Raw genomic sequence first — 19112 nt, 5'->3', positions numbered from 1 at the left:
ACTTCCAGAATTTATTCTTTCTACTTTGGGTTTTGGCATCTGCAGTTTTTTTGGACTTCATTTACCTTCCCTTTTTTTAAACCCCATTTCCCTCCCTTCTCTCACCACTAAACTCATTGTCTTTTTGAATTTTACATCAGTGTGGGCTTTGAGCACAGATAGTAAATGAGAGCAGGCTACTTAACCACAAGAGGCAGTACAGCTATACCCCAGTCCTGTCTGTCACAAAGTTCAAAACACTTTTCAGTAGATTTATTATCAAAGTTCTGAGCAAATGTAAAAACATTCTGTAAAGCAAAGATGCTTTCAAAATTAATGAAATGTTTTGAAATATCAAAAATGCAATAAAGAGCAGTAAACAGTAAAAATCTAAATCAAATTAATATTTGGTGTGACCAACCTTGACCTTTAAAACTGCATCAATTCTTTTACATGCACTATCGTGCAGTTATTTAAGAAAATCGGCCGGTAGGTTGTTCCAAGCATCTTGGAGAACTTCCTTCCCACAGTTCCTCTGCAGACTTTGGCTGTCCTGCTTGCTTCTGTCTCCCCAGGTAACTCCAGACAGCTTCGATGATATCAGGGCTCTCTGGAGGCCATGCCATTTGAAACCATATAAAATACCTAGGGTGCCTAAGACTATTGTCACCATACGCTGTACTATGCTGAAAACCATATACAAAGACAGACAAACAATCAACGTGCAAAAGAAGACAAACTGGGAAAATTTTAAAATAAATAACCAAATAAATAGATAAATATCTAAGACATAATCAGGCCATTTGGCCCATTGAGTCTGTTCTGCCATTCTGCCATCGCTGATGTATTATCCCTCTCAACCCCATTCTCCTGCAACCTCCACTTTAAATATACCCAATGACTTGGCTTCTACGTAAATTAACAAATAGACACAAGTTGTCATGTTTCTACCTGACTGGATTTTTTTCTCTTCCTGAGTGAGAATCCCTGTAATCTTTTTCTCTATTTTTCTCTTCCCGCGTGAGAATCCCTGTAATCTTTTTCTCTATTTTTCTCTTCCTGAGTGAGAATCCGAGTATTTTTTTTTACAGGGGAGGAGGAGAACTCCTGGCGTGCAGCGGTGCTAAAAACCAGGAGAAGCCACAGATCAAGGTTACGAGTTTCCCAGCCAACCAATCTCTACAGCCAAGCCAGCAACATAAATATTACTATACTGGCTAACAATTAACTGCTAAATGACAGCAGATACACTGTTCAAATTCAATTCCTTGGGTTAATCATAACTGAAAATTGATAAGTATACGCTCTTCCTGACTGGTTGCTCCCCATCAGACCAGATTAATGATAACAAAATGGCCATAAATCTGATATAGGGCCTCACTGTTGAGTGAGCTACCATTTGGGATTAACTCTCTGTTTAGGATTACCTGAGATCTATTTAACAGAAGCATAATTGTCACATTGTAAAGCAAAAGAGGAAGAAATCCAAAATGTTCTCAAAGCTGCCAGCTGACTTATTACTGCTGCTGATCGGTCACTTGTTCATGGTGAGTTTCTCTCAGATTTCGTGAGTAAAATGATTTTTAATTACTGCATGACTTTTGTTACAGTTCTACACTGGTATTTCCTGCTTTCTGGAGTAAGGGTCAGTTGGCACTTTATACCAAAGTGGGTCTGTCTGCAGAGGGACTAGTGGGCACTCCAAGGGCTGGATGGGCAACATTATGCCTTAATTTAATAATCTTATTAAGGTTACAAGTATGGAAAATGTTACAACAGTTATAAATATGCAAAGGTTGAGCGAGCTAACGCTCTTCTCTTTGGAGTGACGGAGAATGAACGGAGACTTCATTCATGTGTACAGGATAAGGGACACAGATTAAGTGGGCAGCCAGGGACCGTTTCCTAGGGTGACTTGAGCAGTGTATAAGAGTATCGGGTCCCACATCACCAGGTTCAGGAGCAGTTATTACCCCTCAACCATCAGGCTCTTGAACTAATGGGGATAACTTCACATGCCCCATCATTGAAATGTTCCCATAACCTATGGACTCTCTTTAAAAGATTTTTCTTCTCATGCTCTCAATACTTACTGCATTTTTATTTATTATTATTGTTTCTTCTTTTTGTATTAGCACAGCTTGTTGTCTTTTTCACTCTGGTTGGACACCCAGTTAGTGTGGTTTTTCATTGATTCTACTACGGACTTAATAAGTCTATCTGCAAGAAAATGAATGTCAGGGTTGAACATGCTGACATATATGTACGTAAATAAGTTTACTTTGAACTTTGTCTTCTTTTGCACATTGCTCATTTGTTAGTCTTCACTTATATATAGTTTTTCACAAATTCTATTGTATTCATTTTCCTGTAAATGCCCGCAAAATGATAAATCTCAAAGTAGTGTATGGTGACGCAGACCTACTTTGATATTAAATTTACTTTGACTTTCACAATTGATAGGTAGAGAACCTTCTACCCAGAATGCAGGGTTAAAAGTGGAGGATATCATTTTAAGCTGAACGGTGGATAATTTAGGGGAGATGTCAGAGGTAGTTTTTTTTTAACACAGAGAGTGGTGAGTGCCTCGAATAAACTGCCGGGTTGGTGGTAAAGGCTGATGCACTCGGGGCGTATGAGAAACTCTTAGATAGGCAAATAAATGAAAGAAAGATTTGTATTATGGGTTGTGTGGGAGGGAAGCGAAAGATTGATTGTGAAGTAGGCTAAACTATTGGCACAAAATCCTGGGCCGAAGGGCCTGTACTGTGCTGTAATGTTTTGTGTAAATACTGTGCTTTTGTTAAGTTAAAAAAGAAGCCCAAAACATATCTGTGACAAGGAAATGAGGGGTGGGGGTGTGGGAGAGGGGGGTACCTGAGAGATGTATGAGAGGCACAGATAGAGTTAGTGTCTGGGGTAGAAATATACTAGAGGGCATATCTTTACAGTGAGAACAGGAAACTGCCAGAGCTGCCACTTACTGGAGACCCAGGTCCATTTCCCGCTGCTGCCTCCAAAGAGTTTGTACGTTCTCCCAGTGACCACATGGGTTTCCTCCATAATCCAAAGACGTACCAGCTGGAAGGTTAAGTGGTCATTATAAATGCTCCTACACTCCAGGGAATGAAGTCCTAACCTATTCAACCTTTCCCTATAACTCAGGTTAATGGGCCACAGAAAATTGACCTGTGATTAGGCTAGGATTACCTCGGGATTGTTGGGCGGCGTGGTTCAGAGAGCTGGAAGGGCCTATCCCATGCTCTTTCTCAATAAATAAATATTGTTTGTATTTTTTGCACCGATCTCTATAAACTCTGGAGAGTGTTGTGCAGGAAAATCCCAGGAGATCAGCAGTTTCTGAGATACTCAAACCACCTCAATTGACACCAACAATCATTCCACAGTCAAAGTCACTTACTTAAATCACATTTCTTCCCCATTCTGATGTTTGATCTGAACAACAACTGAACCTCTTGACCATGTCTGCAGGCTTTTATGCATTGAGTTGCTGCCACACGACTGGCTGATTAGATATTTGCATTAACGAGCAGGTGTACTGATGTAGCTAATAAAGTGGCCTCTGAATGCATGTTTACAAATATTAGGAATTTATTGTAGTGTGTTGGTCAGGACCACAAAATACAACAATGTTCAACAATCATAAAGAATTATGGAATGGATAAAGCTCGAGGATGAAGTACTGCTGCAGGATAAAATATGCATAAATACCAACCTATATTTACAATGTAAACAGCATGATAAAAAGTGGTTTAAAGATTTTACAGTGCAGCGCAGTAACAGGGTTAATAGACGGAGGGGGGCTAACTTGAATGATTGATCAGGTTAACTGCCCGGGGGATGAAATGTAAGTTGCCCGTCCATAGTTGCCCTTGAGGAGGTGGTGATAAGCTGAACTACTGCAGTCTTTGAGCTGTGGGTTGACCCTCAATGTTGTTAGGTTGATACCTCCAGGTGATGGTCAAAGAACAGCGGCACATCTCCAAGTCAGGATGGTGTGTGGGGCTTGGAGGGCAACTTCCAGGTGGTGGTCGCCTTGTCCCTCGAGCCGGTAGAGGTTGTTGGTTTGAAATGTGTTTAAAGAGTCTTGATGAGTCAGTGCAGTTTTCTCAGGCTTGGTAAATTATCATCTCTCTGTCCAGCTTCCTACTGAGAACCCTCATTAATTCTACGCTGATCCCTAGTGAGGGGAAATGTCTTCCCTTGGGGTGGCTGAATATTTGGAATTCTTTCCTTCAGAGGTTCAGTCCCTGTTGTCTGTTCAATTGGGTTGTTCATTCCATAACAGTATTGGACAGTACATTCAAAATGGTCAAAGGATGTGTCTGGATGGTCTCACCAGATTCTATTTATTTTGGAGATACATAACAGGCACTTCTGATCCAGCAAACAGCGTTGTCCAGCAACCCACCGATTAAACCCTAGTCTAATCACAGGATGGTTAACCTGCTAACCGGTACGGACGAGCGAGGAAACCCACGCGCACATGGGAAGAACGTACAAACTCCTTACGGAGGATGTCAGAATTGAACTCCGACGCCCCAGGCTGCAATGGCATCAGGCGAACTGCCACACTGCCATTGTACCCTTCATGGAAACTGGCACTGACTGGAAGTGCCGTCACAGACAATGAAATCCAAAGGCCAGCACGGTTGTCAGTGTAACACCATTACAGAACCAGCTGTAAGATCAGGCTTCACCTCCAATCGCTGTCTGTAAGGAGTTTGTACGTTCTCCTCGTGACCACAGGCTTCCTCTGGGTCCTCCACTTCCCTCCCACGTTCCCAAGACGTACGAGTTAAGAGCTGGCGAGTTGTTGGTGTGCTATGTTGCCGCTGGAAGAGTGGTGGCACTTCCCTTAAGCACCAACCTTCAAGGTTTGATTTGGCGTTTATTTATTTATTGTTTTATTCATTGAGATACAGTGCAGAGTATGCCCTTTGGCCCTTTGCACTGTGCCACCCCCGCAGCTCCTGATTTAGCCCGAGCCTAATCACAGGACAATTTACAAACTTTGTACAATGACCAATTAACCAACTAACCAGTATACCTTTGGAGAAAACCAACCCATTGCACAGGGAAAACCTCAGAACTGAATAGATGGCCCGAGCTGTAATGGCATTAGATAGATAGATAGATAGATAGATACTTTATTCATCCCCATGGGGAAATTCAACTTTTTTTCCAATGTCCCATACACTTGTTGTAGCATTGTGCTAACTGCTACAGTACGGTGGCGCCCAACAATATGTTGCCGTGACTTGAGGTCCCAAGTTATAGGGAAAGGTTGAACTTAATTCCCTGGAGCGTAGGAGAATCTATAATGACCAATTACCCTCTAAGTGGTACGTCGCTGGACTGTGAGAGGAAACTGGAACAGCCAGAGAAAGCCCATGTGGTCGCAGGGAGAATGTACAAACTCCTCACAGACAACAGTGGGAATTGAACTTGATTGTTGGTACTCTGAAGTGTTGTGCCAACCACTATGCCAACATGCTGCCCCATTTGAAACGACGCATCTCACTGTATGTTTTGACGTACGTGACAAATAAAGCTAGTCAGAACAGTCCAAGAAGAAGCCCACAATGTCTGTGTTGACGATGGTACCAAATATCAGGAATCAGGGGATCTGGAATGATGTGAGAAAACTGAGCTGAGGCCTATTATCACCCAGAGAGCAAGGCAGCAGGGGGGCAGGGGCTTTGGCCCACCAGGCTGTACTGAACATCAAGTACTTCTTCTTAAGCCCATCACCTCTATGGGAGCCAAGGCTGGCCAGAGTGTTCTGCCCTGGGCCATAGGTTCATCGGTCACACACTGTATTTTTTTTGCCTGACTGTATGTCTGCTTGCTAGCTTGAATGTGCTGTGTATGTTTTGTAGCTTGGCCCCAGAGGAAGGCTGTTTCGTTCAGCTGTATCCATATATGGTTGAACTATAATGAAACTTGATTTGAGTCTCCATTTTCATCACATGACTTCTTGCGCTTTCCAGCGTCTTGTTGGAGTTTCTGTCTCACTGCATTGTTGGAGGAGGAGGTTGCTAGCCCGATGCCCAACTCTCCTCCTTTTGCAGCCGGGATTGGGACTGTCCATGGTGATGTTGACCATCATGTCTGTACCAAACCCATTTACATGCAGTTGGTCTGTAATCTTTCACGCCTTGGCATTTCAGGTGAACACACAAACAGTACAGCACAGGAACAGGCCCTGTGGCCCTTCATGTCTGTGCCAGACATGATGCCGCATTAAAATAAATTGCACGTGGTCCATATCCCTCCATTCCTGCACTTCCAGATTTAATTCGTCACGTTGAAACAGAGTGAAATGCCTCATTTGCATTAACAACCAACACACCCGAGGATGTGCTGGGGGCAGCCCGCGAGTGTCGCCACATATTCTGGTGCCAACACAGCATGCCCAGAATGCTCGGCAGAACAACACTGCAAAACAAGCCCCGTTCCTCCCTCCCACGCACACAAACTCCTCTAACCCTAGATCAGGCCGTCCTTGGCCTTCAGCCTCCGCAGATTCCTGGATGTGCAGACTTTGAGCCTTAGACTCCCCAGGCAGACTGGCAGAGATCTGCAAATTCATGTTCAATCATGTCTCAGTCTAACCTCTTAAGCACCTCTATCATATTTGCCTCCATCACCACCCGTAGCAGAGTGTTACAACTCTCTATCTCTCTCTCTCTCTCTCTGTGATAAAACATTTTGAACTTTACCTCATCACTTTAAATGCATGTCCTTTACTTGCTGACATTTCTCATCATCATCATCATCATCATCATCATCATGTGCTGTGTAGTATGACATCATCATTATGTGCCATGTTGTATGACATGGGCGGTCACGGTCTTTCCATGACCATGATTGTTCTTGGCAAATTTTTCTACAGAAGTGGTTTGCCATTGCCTTCTTCCGGGCAGCGTCTTTACAAGACGGGTGACCCCAGCCGTTATCAATACTCTCCAGAGATTGTTTGGTGTCAGTGGTTGTATAACCTGGATTTGCGATCTGCACCGGCTGCTCTTACGACCGTCCTCCACCTGTTCCCATGGCTTCACATGACCCTGATCAGTAAGGGTGGGGGGGCTAAGCAGGTGCTACACCTTGCCTGAGGGTGACCTGCAGGCTAGCGGAGGGAAGGAGCGCCTTACACCTCCTTTGGTGGAGACACATCTCCACTCTGCTACCTTGTCCTTTCTACCTTGGGGGGGGGGGGGAAGAACTCTGAATGTCTACTCCAGCAATACCCCTCATAATTCTATAGACTTCTGTCAAGTTTCCCCTTGGCCTCTGATGGTCTAGGGAAAGCAACTCCTACCTCTTGTTGCAAACTAGGCAGCATCTTGGTGAACCCCCTAGGAAACAGACTACAAAGACGACGGAACAGGGCAAGATCACGACTGCCTCAGGCCAATCAGCTGAGGAACTGCTGTCCCACAGACAGCAGAAGACGACATTCCCTGTATCAGAAGCAGAACCTACTATCATGGAATCTGCTTATTGAACTCTCCCCCAACCCAACACCCCCAAAGCTCCTTTGTCCGGCAATCTACATGCCCCAACCTCCTCCCTCCAAGATGCATCTCACAAGAGAAGTTTTTGCTGTTCCCTCCAGCTGAGGGTCTGGCAGCAAACCCCTGGCTTTACTCCAGCTCCATCAGACTGCTGTGGTGTTCCAGCATCCCCCTCCAAAGCCTCCACATCCTGTCTGTAACTGCACCCACTACCTCAGAATCAGGATCAGCTTCATCATCACTGATGTATGTCATGAAATTTGTTTGTTTTGCAGCAGCAGTACAGAGCGAATCACAAAAATATTACTAGAAGTTACAAGAAATATAATAAATAAATCAGTGTGAAATGAAAGCAAAATAGTTTCATGGACTGTTCAGAAATCTGACAGCACTAACCAAAGTTTTATATACAGTAGCTGAAACCTGACTTTTTGACCTTTGAACTCAATGTCCTGATCAGCAAAGGTCACATGTCCAGAGTCCTCATTTAGAATCTCTTCAATGTTGTGAGAGTGTCGGCCTCCACCACCTCCTCAGGCCATGCAGACGAGACTCCAACCTTACCCAAATGAAAAAGTTCTTCCTCAGATTCCCTCTAAAACTCTTCTTCCTGACCCTAAGCTTTAGACTCCTCAGCCACGAGGGAAGGCTCACTACATCTACACAATCTATGACTCCCTTAAGTTGTAAACCTGTGTCAGGTCCCCTACCCCAAGCCTCCTCCATTCCTGGAAAAATGTCCAGTGTGACCCATCTCTCCTCAAAGTCAAAGCTACATATTATCAAACTACATACACGTCACCATACTCTACCTTGAGATTTATTTTCTTGCAGACATTCACAGGAAAATAAAGAAATACAATAAAGTTTAAGAACAACTATGAATAACAAAGACTGAAAAACTAATGTGCAAAAGAAGACATGCAAATAATAAAAAAGTAAATAACACTGAGAACATGAGTTATAGAGCCCCTGAAAGTGAGCGTACAGCAGATGATTTTAATCTGGAGTTCACAAACCCCTCATAATAGATTCCAAGGGATCTGTGAACTTGGATTGGAAAAGATAAACATTTTTATTTTCACTAACCTCCAATTCAAATGTAGCGTTTCCTTCACTTATGAATGTAGGCAACAAACCAAATTAGTATTAGCAATTCCAGTGACTTTGTCACCAATAGAAATCACAGATAATTTCCTATCACATTCAGTTGTAACAGATATCTCAAAATATCATGTACGGCACGCTCACCACTAGTTATTTAATACATTGATAAAGAAGCACATACATTATAATATCACAATTTTTAAAAAATATTTTGTTAACTGTGTTTCAATATAATTGGTGTCTTTTGTAATCCTATGTCTTATATTTCATGTATTTCACATGATTCTGAGAAGGGTCTTGGGTTTCACCGGACCTTCAGAAGGTCCATGGCTCAAGAAAGTTTAAGAACCCATGGTCTATAGGTTGTGGAGTCAGTCCAGCACTGAGGTCAGTGAAGTTATGAGCCTGAAGGTTAAAAGGTAATAACCGTTCCTGAACCTGGTGATGTTGGACCCAATGGTTGTATGGTAATAACTGTTCCTGAACCTGGTGGTGTGGGACCTGATAGTTGAGGGGTAATAACTGTTCCTGAACCTGGTGGTGTGGGACCTGATGGTTGAGGGGTAATAGCTTCCTAAACCTGGTAGTGTGGGACCTGATTGTTGAGGGGTAATAACTGTTCCTGAACCTGGTGGTGTGGGACCGGATGGTTGAGGGGTACTAACTGTTACTGAACCTGGTGCTGTGGGACCCGATGGTTGAGGGGTAATAACTGTTCCTGAACCTGGTGGTGTGGGACCTGATGGTTGAGGGGTAATAACCGTTCCTGAACCTGGTGATATTGGACCCAATGGTTGTATGGTAATAACTGTTCCTGAACCTGGTGGTGTGGGACCTGATGGTTGAGGGGTAATAGCTTCCTAAACCTGGTAGTGTGGGACCTGATTGTTGAGGGGTAATAACTGTTCCTGAACCTGGTGGTGTGGGTCCTGATGGTTGTAGGATAATAACTGTTCCTGAACCTGCTGGTGTGGGACCTGATGGTTGAGGGGAAATAACTGTTCCTGAACCTGGTGGTGTGGGACCTGATGGTTGAGGGGTAATAACTGTTCCTGAACATGGTGGTGTGGGACCTGATGGTTGAGGGGTAATAACTGTTCCTAAACCTGGTTGTGTGGGAGCAGATGGTTGTAGGACAATAACTGTTCCTTGTTCCTGAACCTGGTGGTGTGGGATCTGATGGATGAGGGGTAATAACTGTTCCTGAACCTGGATGGTTGAGGGGTAATAACTGTTCCAGAACCTGGTGGTGTGGGTCCTGATGGTTGAGGGGTAATAACTGTTCCATGTTCCTGAACCTGGTGGAGTGGGATCTGATGGTTGAGGGGTAATAACTGTTCCTGAACCTGGTGGTGTGGAACCTGATGGTTGAGGGGTAATAACTGCTTCTAAACCTGGTGGTGTGGGACCTGATGGTTGAGGGGTAACAACTGCTCCTAAACCTGGTGGTGTGGGACCTGATGGTTGAGGGGTAACAAATGTTCCTGAACCTGGTGGATTGGGACCTGATGGTTGAGGGGTAATAACTGTTCCTGAACCTGTTGGTGTGGGACCTGATGGTTGAGGGGTAACAACAGTTCCTGAACCTGGTGGTGTGGGACCTGATGGTTGAGGGGTAATAACTGTTCCTGAACCTGGTGGTTGAGAGGTAATTACTGTTCCTGAACTTGTTGGTGTGGAAACTGATGGTTGACAGGTAACAGCTGTTACTGAACCTGGTGGTGTGGGACCTGATGGTTGAGGGGTAATAACTGTTCCTGAACCTGCTGGTGTGGGACCTGATGGCTGAGGGGTAAAAACTGTTCCCGGACCTGATGGTGTGGGACCTGATGGTTGAGAGGTAATAACTGTTCCTGAACCTGGTAGTGTGGGACCTGATGATTGAGGGGTAATAACTGTTCCTGAACCTGGTGGTGTGGGACCTGATGGTTAAGGGGTAATAGCTTCCTAAACCTGGTGGTGTGGGACCTGATGGTTGAGGGGTAATAATTGTTCCCGGACCTGATGGTTGAGAGGTAATAACTGTTCCTGAACCTGGTAGTGTGGGACCTGATGATTGAGGGGTAATAACTGTTCCTGAACCTGGTGGTGTGGGACCTGATGGTTAAGGGGTAATAGCTTCCTAAACCTGGTGGTGTGGGACCTGATGGTTGAGGGGTAATAACTGTTCCTGAACACTGTTGTGTGGGACCTGATGGTTGAGGGGTAATAAGTGTTCCTAAACGTGGTGGTGTGGGACCTGATGGTTGCAGGATAATAACTGTTGCTTGTTCCTGAACCTGGTGGTGTGGGATCTGATGGTTGAGGGGTAATAACTGTTCCTGAACCTGGTGGTGTGGGACCTGATGGTTGTAGGATAATAACTGTTCCTGAACCTGGTGGTGTGGGTCCTGATGGTTGAGGGGTAATAACTGTTCCTGAAGCTGTTGGTGTGGGACCTGATGGTAGAGGAGTAATAGTTTCTTGAAATTGGTGGTGTGGGACCTGATGGTTGAGGGGTAATAACAGTTCCTGAACACGATGGTGTGGAACCTGATGGTTGAGGGGTAATAACTATTCCTGAACCTGGTGGTGTGCGACCTGATGGTTGAGGGGTAATAACCGTTCCTACACCTGGTGGTGTGGGACCGGATGGTTGTAGGTTAATAACTGTTCCTTGATCCTGAACCTGGTGGTGTGGGACCGGATGGTTGTAGGTTAATAACTGTTCCTTGTTCCTGAACCTGGTGGTGTGGGACCTGATGGTTGAGGGGTAATAACTGTTCCTGAACCTGGTGGTGTGGGACCTGATGGTTGTAGGATAATAACTGTTCCTGAACCTGGTGGTGTGGGTCCTGATGGTTGAGGGGTAATAACTGTTCCTGAAGCTGTTGGTGTGGGACCTGATGGTAGAGGAGTAATAGTTTCTTGAAACTGGTGGTGTGGGACCTGATGGTTGTAGGTTAATAACTGTTCCTTGTTCCTGAATCTGGTGGTGTGGGACCTGATGGTTGAGGGGTAATAACTGTTCCTGAACCTGGTGGTGTGGGACCTGATGGTTGAGGGGTAATAACTGTTCCTGAACCTGGTGGTGTGGGTCCTGATGGTTGAGGTATAAAAACTGTTTCTTGTTCCTGAAGCTGGCGTTCTGGGATCTGATGGTTGAGGGGTAATAACTGTTCCTAAACGTGGTGGTGTGGGACCTGATGGTTGAGGGGTAATAACTGTTGCTTGTTCCTGAACCTGGTGGTGTGGGACCTGATGGTTGAGGGGTAATAACTGTTGCTTGTTCCTGAACCTGGTGGTGTGGGACCTGATGGTTGAGGGGTAATAACTGTTCCTAAATGTGGTGGTGTGGGACCTGATGGTTGCAGGATAATAACTGTTGCTTGTTCCTGAACCTGGTGGTGTGGGATCTGATGGTTGAGGGGTAATAACTGTTCCTGAACCTAGTGGTGTGGGACCTGATGGTTGTAGGATAATAATTGTTCCTGAACCTGGTGGTGTGGGTCCTGATGGTTGAGGGGTAATAACTGTTTCTGAAGCTGGTGGTGTGGGACCTGATGGTTGAGGAGTAATAGCTTCCGGAAACTGGTGGAGTGGGACCTGATGGTTGAGGGGTAATAACAGTTCCTGAACATGATGGTGTGGAACCTGATGGTTGAGGGGTAAGAGCTTCCTAAACCTTATAGTGTGGGACCTGACGGTTGAGGGGTAATAACCGTTCCTACACCTGGTGGTGTGGGACTGGATGGTTGTAGGATAATAACTGTTCCTTGTTCCTGAACCTGGTGGTGTGGGTCCTGATGGTTGAGGGCTAATAACTGTTTGTGAACCTGGTGGTGTGGGAACTGATGGCTGAGGGGTAATAAATATTCCTGAACCTGGTGGTTTGGGACCTGATGGTTGAGCGGTAATAACTGTTCCTGAACCTGGTGGTGCAGGACCTGATGGTTGAGGGGTAATAAATGTTCCTAAACGTGGTGGTGTGGGACCTGATGGTTGAGGGGCAATAACTGCTCCTGAACCTGGTGGTGCAGGACCTGATGGTTGAGGGGTAATAGCTTCCTAAACCTGGTACTGTGTGTCCTGATGGTTGAGGGGTAATAACTGGTCCTAAACGTGGTGGTGTGTGACCTGATGGTTGTAGGATAATAACTGTTGCTTGTTCCTGAACCTGTTGGTGTGGGATCTGATGGTTGAGGGGTAATAACTGTTCCTGAACCTGGTGGTGTGGGACCTGACGGTTGAGGGGTAATAACTGTTCCTGGACCTGATGGTATGGGGCCCGATGGTTGAGAGGTTATAACTGTTCCTGAACCTGGTGGTGTGGGACCTGATGGTTGAGGGGTAATAACTGTTACTGAAGCTGGTGGTGTGGAACCTGATGGTTGAGGGGTAATAACTGTTCCTGAACCTGTTGGTGTGGGACATGATGGTTGAGGGATAATAACTGTTCCTACTCCTGGTGGTGTGGGACCTGATGGTTGAGGGGTAACAGCTGTTACTGAACCTGGTGGTGTGGGACCTGATGGTTGAGGGGTAATAACTGTTCCTGAACCTGCTGGTGTGGGACCTGATGGCTGAGGGGTAAAAACTGTTCCCGGACCTGATGGTGTGGGACCTGATGGTTGAGAGGTAATAACTGTTCCTGAACCTGGTAGTGTGGGACCTGATGATTGAGGGGTAATAACTGTTCCTGAACCTGGTGGTGTGGGACCTGATGGTTAAGGGGTAATAGCTTCCTAAACCTGGTGGTGTGGGACCTGATGGTTGAGGGGTAATAACTGTTCCTGAACATTGTTGTCTGGGACCTGATGGTTGAGGGGTAATAAGTGTTCCTAAACGTGGTGGTGTGGGACCTGATGGTTGCAGGATAATAACTGTTGCTTGTTCCTGAACCTGGTGGTGTGGGATCTGATGGTTGAGGGGTAATAACTGTTCCTGAACCTGGTGGTGTGGGACCTGATGGTTGTAGGATAATAACTGTTCCTGAACCTGGTGGTGTGGGTCCTGATGGTTGAGGGGTAATAACTGTTCCTGAAGCTGTTGGTGTGGGACCTGATGGTAGAGGAGTAATAGTTTCTTGAAACTGGTGGTGTGGGACCTGATGGTTGAGGGGTAATAACAGTTCCTGAACACGATGGTGTGGAACCTGATGGTTGAGGGGTAATAACTATTCCTGAACCTGGTGGTGTGCGACCTGATGGTTGAGGGGTAATAACCGTTCCTACACCTGGTGGTGTGGGACCGGATGGTTGTAGGTTAATAACTGTTCCTTGATCCTGAACCTGGTGGTGTGGGACCGGATGGTTGTAGGTTAATAACTGTTCCTTGTTCCTGAACCTGGTGGTGTGGGACCTGATGGTTGAGGGGTAATAACTGTTCCTGAACCTGGTGGTGTGGGACCTGATGGTTGAGGGGTAATAACTGTTCCTGAACCTGGTGGTGTGGGACCTGATGGTTGAGGGGTAATAACTGTTCCTGAACCTGGTGGTGTGGGTCCTGATGGTTGAGGTATAAAAACTGTTTCTTGTTCCTGAAGCTGGCGTTCTGGGATCTGATGGTTGAGGGGTAATAACTGTTCCTAAACGTGGTGGTGTGGGACCTGATGGTTGAGGGGTAATAACTGTTGCTTGTTCCTGAACCTGGTGGTGTGGGACCTGATGGTTGAGGGGTAATAACTGTTCCTAAACGTGGTGGTGTGGGACCTGATGGTTGCAGGATAATAACTGTTGCTTGTTCCTGAACCTGGTGGTGTGGGATCTGATGGTTGAGGGGTAATAACTGTTCCTGAACCTAGTGGTGTGGGACCTGATGGTTGTAGGATAATAATTGTTCCTGAACCTGGTGGTGTGGGTCCTGATGGTTGAGGGGTAATAACTGTTTCTGAAGCTGGTGGTGTGGGACCTGATGGTTGAGGAGTAATAGCTTCCGGAAACTGGTGGAGTGGGACCTGATGGTTGAGGGGTAATAACAGTTCCTGAACATGATGGTGTGGAACCTGATGGTTGAGGGGTAATAACTATTCCTGAACCTGGTGGTGTGCGACCTGATGGTTGAGGGGTAAGAGCTTCCTAAACCTTATAGTGTGGGACCTGACGGTTGAGGGGTAATAACCGTTCCTACACCTGGTGGTGTGGGACTGGATGGTTGTAGGATAATAACTGTTCCTTGTTCCTGAACCTGGTGGTGTGGGTCCTGATGGTTGAGGGCTAATAACTGTTTGTGAACCTGGTGGTGTGGGAACTGATGGCTGAGGGGTAATAAATATTCCTGAACCTGGTGGTTTGGGACCTGATGGTTGAGCGGTAATAACTGTTCCTGAACCTGGTGGTGCAGGACCTGATGGTTGAGGGGTAATAAATGTTCCTAAACGTGGTGGTGTGGGACCTGATGGTTGAGGGGCAATAACTGCTCCTGAACCTGGTGGTGCAGGACCTGATGGTTGAGGGGTAATAGCTTCCTAAACCTGGTACTGTGTGTCCTGATGGTTGAGGGGTAATAACTGTTCCTAAACGTGGTGGTGTGTGACCTGATGGTTGTAGGATAATAACTGTTGCTTGTTCCTGAACCTGTTGGTGTGGGATCTGATGGTTGAGGGGTAATAACTGTTCCTGAACCTGGTGGTGTGGGACCTAATGGTTGTAGGATAACAACTGTTCCTGAACCTTATGGTGTGGGTCCTGATGGTTGAGGGGTAATAACTGTTCCAGAACCTGGTGGTGTGGGACCTGATGGTTGAGGGGTAATAACTGTTCCTGAACATTGTTGTGTGGGACCTGATGGTTGAGGGGTAATAAGTGTTCCTGAACCTGGTGGTGTGGGACCGGATGGTTGTAGGATAATAACTGTTCCTTGTTACTGAACCAGGTGGTGTGGGTCCTGATGGTTGAGGGATAATAACTGTTTCTTGTTCCTGAAGCTGGCGTTCTGGGATCTGATGGATGAGTGGTAATAACTGTTCCTGAAGCTGGATGGTTGAAGGGTAAAAACTGTTCCTGAACCTGGTGGTGTGGGTCCTGATGGTTGAGGGGTAATAACTGTTCGTGAACCTGGTGGTGTGGGATCTGATGGTTGAGGGGTAATAAATATTCCAGAACCTGGTGGTGTGGGACCTGATGGTTGAGGGGTAATAACTGTTCCTGAACCTGGTGGTGTGGGACCTGATGGTTGTGGGGTAATAACTGTTCCGAAACCTGCTGGTGTGGGACCTGATGGTTGAGGGGTAACAACTGTCATTGAACCTGGTCGGGTGGGACCTGATGGTTGAGGGGTAATAACTGTTCCTGAACATTGTTGTGTGGGACCTGATGGTTGAGGGTTAATAAGTGTTCCTGAACCTGGTGGTGTGGGACCGGATGGTTGTAGGATAATAACTGTTCCTTGTTACTGAACCAGGTGGTGTGGGACCTGATGGTTGAGGGATAATAACAGTTTCTTGTTCCTGAAGCTGGCGTTCTGGGATCTGATGGATGAGGGGTAATAACAGTTCGTGAACCTGGTGGTGTGGGATCTGATGGTTGAGGGGTAATAAATATTCCTGAACCTGGTGGTTTGGGACCTGATGGTTGAGCAGTAATAACTGTTCCTGAACCTGGTGGTGTGGGTCTGATGGTTGAGAGGTAATAGCTTCCTAAACCTGGTAGTGTGGGACATGATGGTTGAGGGGTAATAACTATTCCTGAATCTGGTGGTTTCGGACCTGATGGTTGGGGGGTAATAACTGTTCCTGAATCTGGTGGTGTGGGAGCTGATGGTTGAGGGGTAATAACTGTTCCTGAACCTGGTGGTGTGGGACCTGATGGTTGAGGGGTAATAACTGTTCCTGAACCTGGTGGTGTGGGACCTGATGGTTGAGGGGTAATAACTGTTCCTGAACCTGGTGGTGTGGGACCTGATGGTTCAGGGGTAATAACTGTTCCTGGACCTGATGGTGTGGGACCTGATGGTTGAGAGGTAATAACTGTTCCTGAACCTGGTAGTGTGGGACCTGATGATTGAGGGGTAATAACTTTTCCTGAACCTGGTGGTGTGGGACCTGATGGTTAAGGGGTAATAGCTTCCTAAACCTGGTAGTGTGGGACCTGATGGTTGAGGGGTAATAACTGTTCCTGAATCTGGTGGTGTGGGACCTGATGGTTGAGGGGTTATAACTGTTCCTGAACCTGGAGGTGTGGGACCAGATGGTTGTGGGGTAATAACTGTTCCTAAACCTGCTGGTGTGGGACCTGATGGTTGAGGGGTAACAACTGTTACTGAACCTGGTGGTGTGGGAACTGATGGTTGAGAGGAAATAACTGTTCCTGAACATTGTTGTGTGGGACCTGATGGTTCAGGGGTAATAAGTGTTCCTGAACCTGGTGGTGTGGGATCTGATGGGTGAGGGGTACAAACTGTTCCTGAACCTGGTGGTGTGGGACCTGATGGTTGAGGGGCAATAACTGCTCCTGAACCTGGTGGTGCAGGACCTGATGGTTGAGGGGTAATAACTGTTCCTAAACGTGGTGGTGTGGGACCTGAAGTTGCAGGATAATAACTGTTGCTTGTTCCTGAACCTGGTGGTGTGGGATCTGATGGTTGAGGGGTAATAACTGTTCCTGAACCTGGTGGTGTGGGACCTGATGGTTGTAGGATAATAACTGTTCCTGAACCTGGTGGTGTGGGTCCTGATGGTTGAGGGGTAATAAATGTTCCTAAACGTGGTGGTGTGGGACCTGATGGTTGAGGGGCAATAACTGCTCCTGAACCTGGTGGTGCAGGACCTGATGGTTGAGGGGTAATAGCTTCCTAAACCTGGTACTGTGTGTCCTGATGGTTGAGGGGTAATAACTGTTCCTAAACGTGGTGGTGTGTGACCTGATGGTTGTAGGATAATAACTGTTGCTTGTTCCTGAACCTGTTGGTGTGGGATCTGATGGTTGAGGGGTAATAACTGTTCCTGAACCTGGTGGTGTGGGACCTGACGGTTGAGGGGTAATAACTGTTCCTGGACCTGATGGTATGGGGCCCGATGGTTGAGAGGTTATAACTGTTCCTGAACCTGGTAGTGTGGGACCTGATGGTTGAGGGGTAATAACTGTTACTGAAGCTGGTGGTGTGGAACCTGATGGTTGAGGGGTAATAACTGTTCCTGAACCTGTTGGTGTGGGACATGATGGTTGAGGGATAATAACTGTTCCTACTCCTGGTGGTGTGGGACCTGATGGTTGAGGGGTAACAGCTGTTACTGAACCTGGTGGTGTGGGACCTGATGGTTGAGGGGTAATAACTGTTCCTGAACCTGCTGGTGTGGGACCTGATGGCTGAGGGGTAAAAACTGTTCCCGGACCTGATGGTGTGGGACCTGATGGTTGAGAGGTAATAACTGTTCCTGAACCTGGTAGTGTGGGACCTGATGATTGAGGGGTAATAACTGTTCCTGAACCTGGTGGTGTGGGACCTGATGGTTAAGGGGTAATAGCTTCCTAAACCTGGTGGTGTGGGACCTGATGGTTGAGGGGTAATAACTGTTCCTGAACATTGTTGTCTGGGACCTGATGGTTGAGGGGTAATAAGTGTTCCTAAACGTGGTGGTGTGGGACCTGATGGTTGCAGGATAATAACTGTTGCTTGTTCCTGAACCTGGTGGTGTGGGATCTGATGGTTGAGGGTTAATAACTGTTCCTGAACCTGGTGGTGTGGGTCCTGATGGTTGTAGGATAATAACTGTTCCTGAACCTGGTGGTGTGGGTCCTGATGGTTGAGGGGTAATAACTGTTCCTGAAGCTGTTGGTGTGGGACCTGATGGTAGAGGAGTAATAGTTTCTTGAAACTGGTGGTGTGGGACCTGATGGTTGAGGGGTAATAACAGTTCCTGAACACGATGGTGTGGAACCTGATGGTTGAGGGGTAATAACTATTCCTGAACCTGGTGGTGTGCGACCTGATGGTTGAGGGGTAATAACCGTTCCTACACCTGGTGGTGTGGGACCGGATGGTTGTAGGTTAATAACTGTTCCTTGATCCTGAACCTGGTGGTGTGGGACCGGATGGTTGTAGGTTAATAACTGTTCCTTGTTCCTGAACCTGGTGGTGTGGGACCTGATGGTTGAGGGGTAATAACTGTTCCTGAACCTGGTGGTGTGGGACCTGATGGTTGAGGGGTAATAACTGTTCCTGAACCTGGTGGTGTGGGTCCTGATGGTTGAGGTATAAAAACTGTTTCTTGTTCCTGAAGCTGGCGTTCTGGGATCTGATGGTTGAGGGGTAATAACTGTTCCTAAACGTGGTGGTGTGGGACCTGATGGTTGAGGGGTAATAACTGTTGCTTGTTCCTGAACCTGGTGGTGTGGGACCTGATGGTTGAGGGGTAATAACTGTTCCTAAACGTGGTGGTGTGGGACCTGATGGTTGCAGGATAATAACTGTTGCTTGTTCCTGAACCTGGTGGTGTGGGATCTGATGGTTGAGGGGTAATAACTGTTCCTGAACCTAGTGGTGTGGGACCTGATGGTTGTAGGA

At 46.5% G+C, this 19112-nt stretch overlaps 1 protein-coding gene across 2 annotated transcripts in view; it reads left to right on the top strand.

The window, feature by feature from the left end:
* Positions 1-1276: 1276 nt before the first annotated feature.
* Positions 1277-19112, top strand: part of npc1l1 (NPC1-like 1) — a 198435-nt gene continuing 180599 nt past the window's right edge. For both annotated transcript variants that reach the window (XM_073061132.1, XM_073061124.1), the window contains exon 1: positions 1277-1526. In XM_073061132.1, coding sequence (XP_072917233.1) covers positions 1470-1526 — 57 coding nt within the window. In that variant the 5' untranslated portion in view covers positions 1277-1469. The remainder of the gene's footprint in view (positions 1527-19112) is intronic.

The sequence above is a fragment of the Hemitrygon akajei genome, chromosome 1, assembly GCF_048418815.1.
Source record: "Hemitrygon akajei chromosome 1, sHemAka1.3, whole genome shotgun sequence".
Classification (NCBI taxonomy): domain Eukaryota; kingdom Metazoa; phylum Chordata; class Chondrichthyes; order Myliobatiformes; family Dasyatidae; genus Hemitrygon; species Hemitrygon akajei.
Note: the sequence above shows the minus strand (reverse complement) of the source record. Positions and strands in the feature narration are given on the sequence as shown.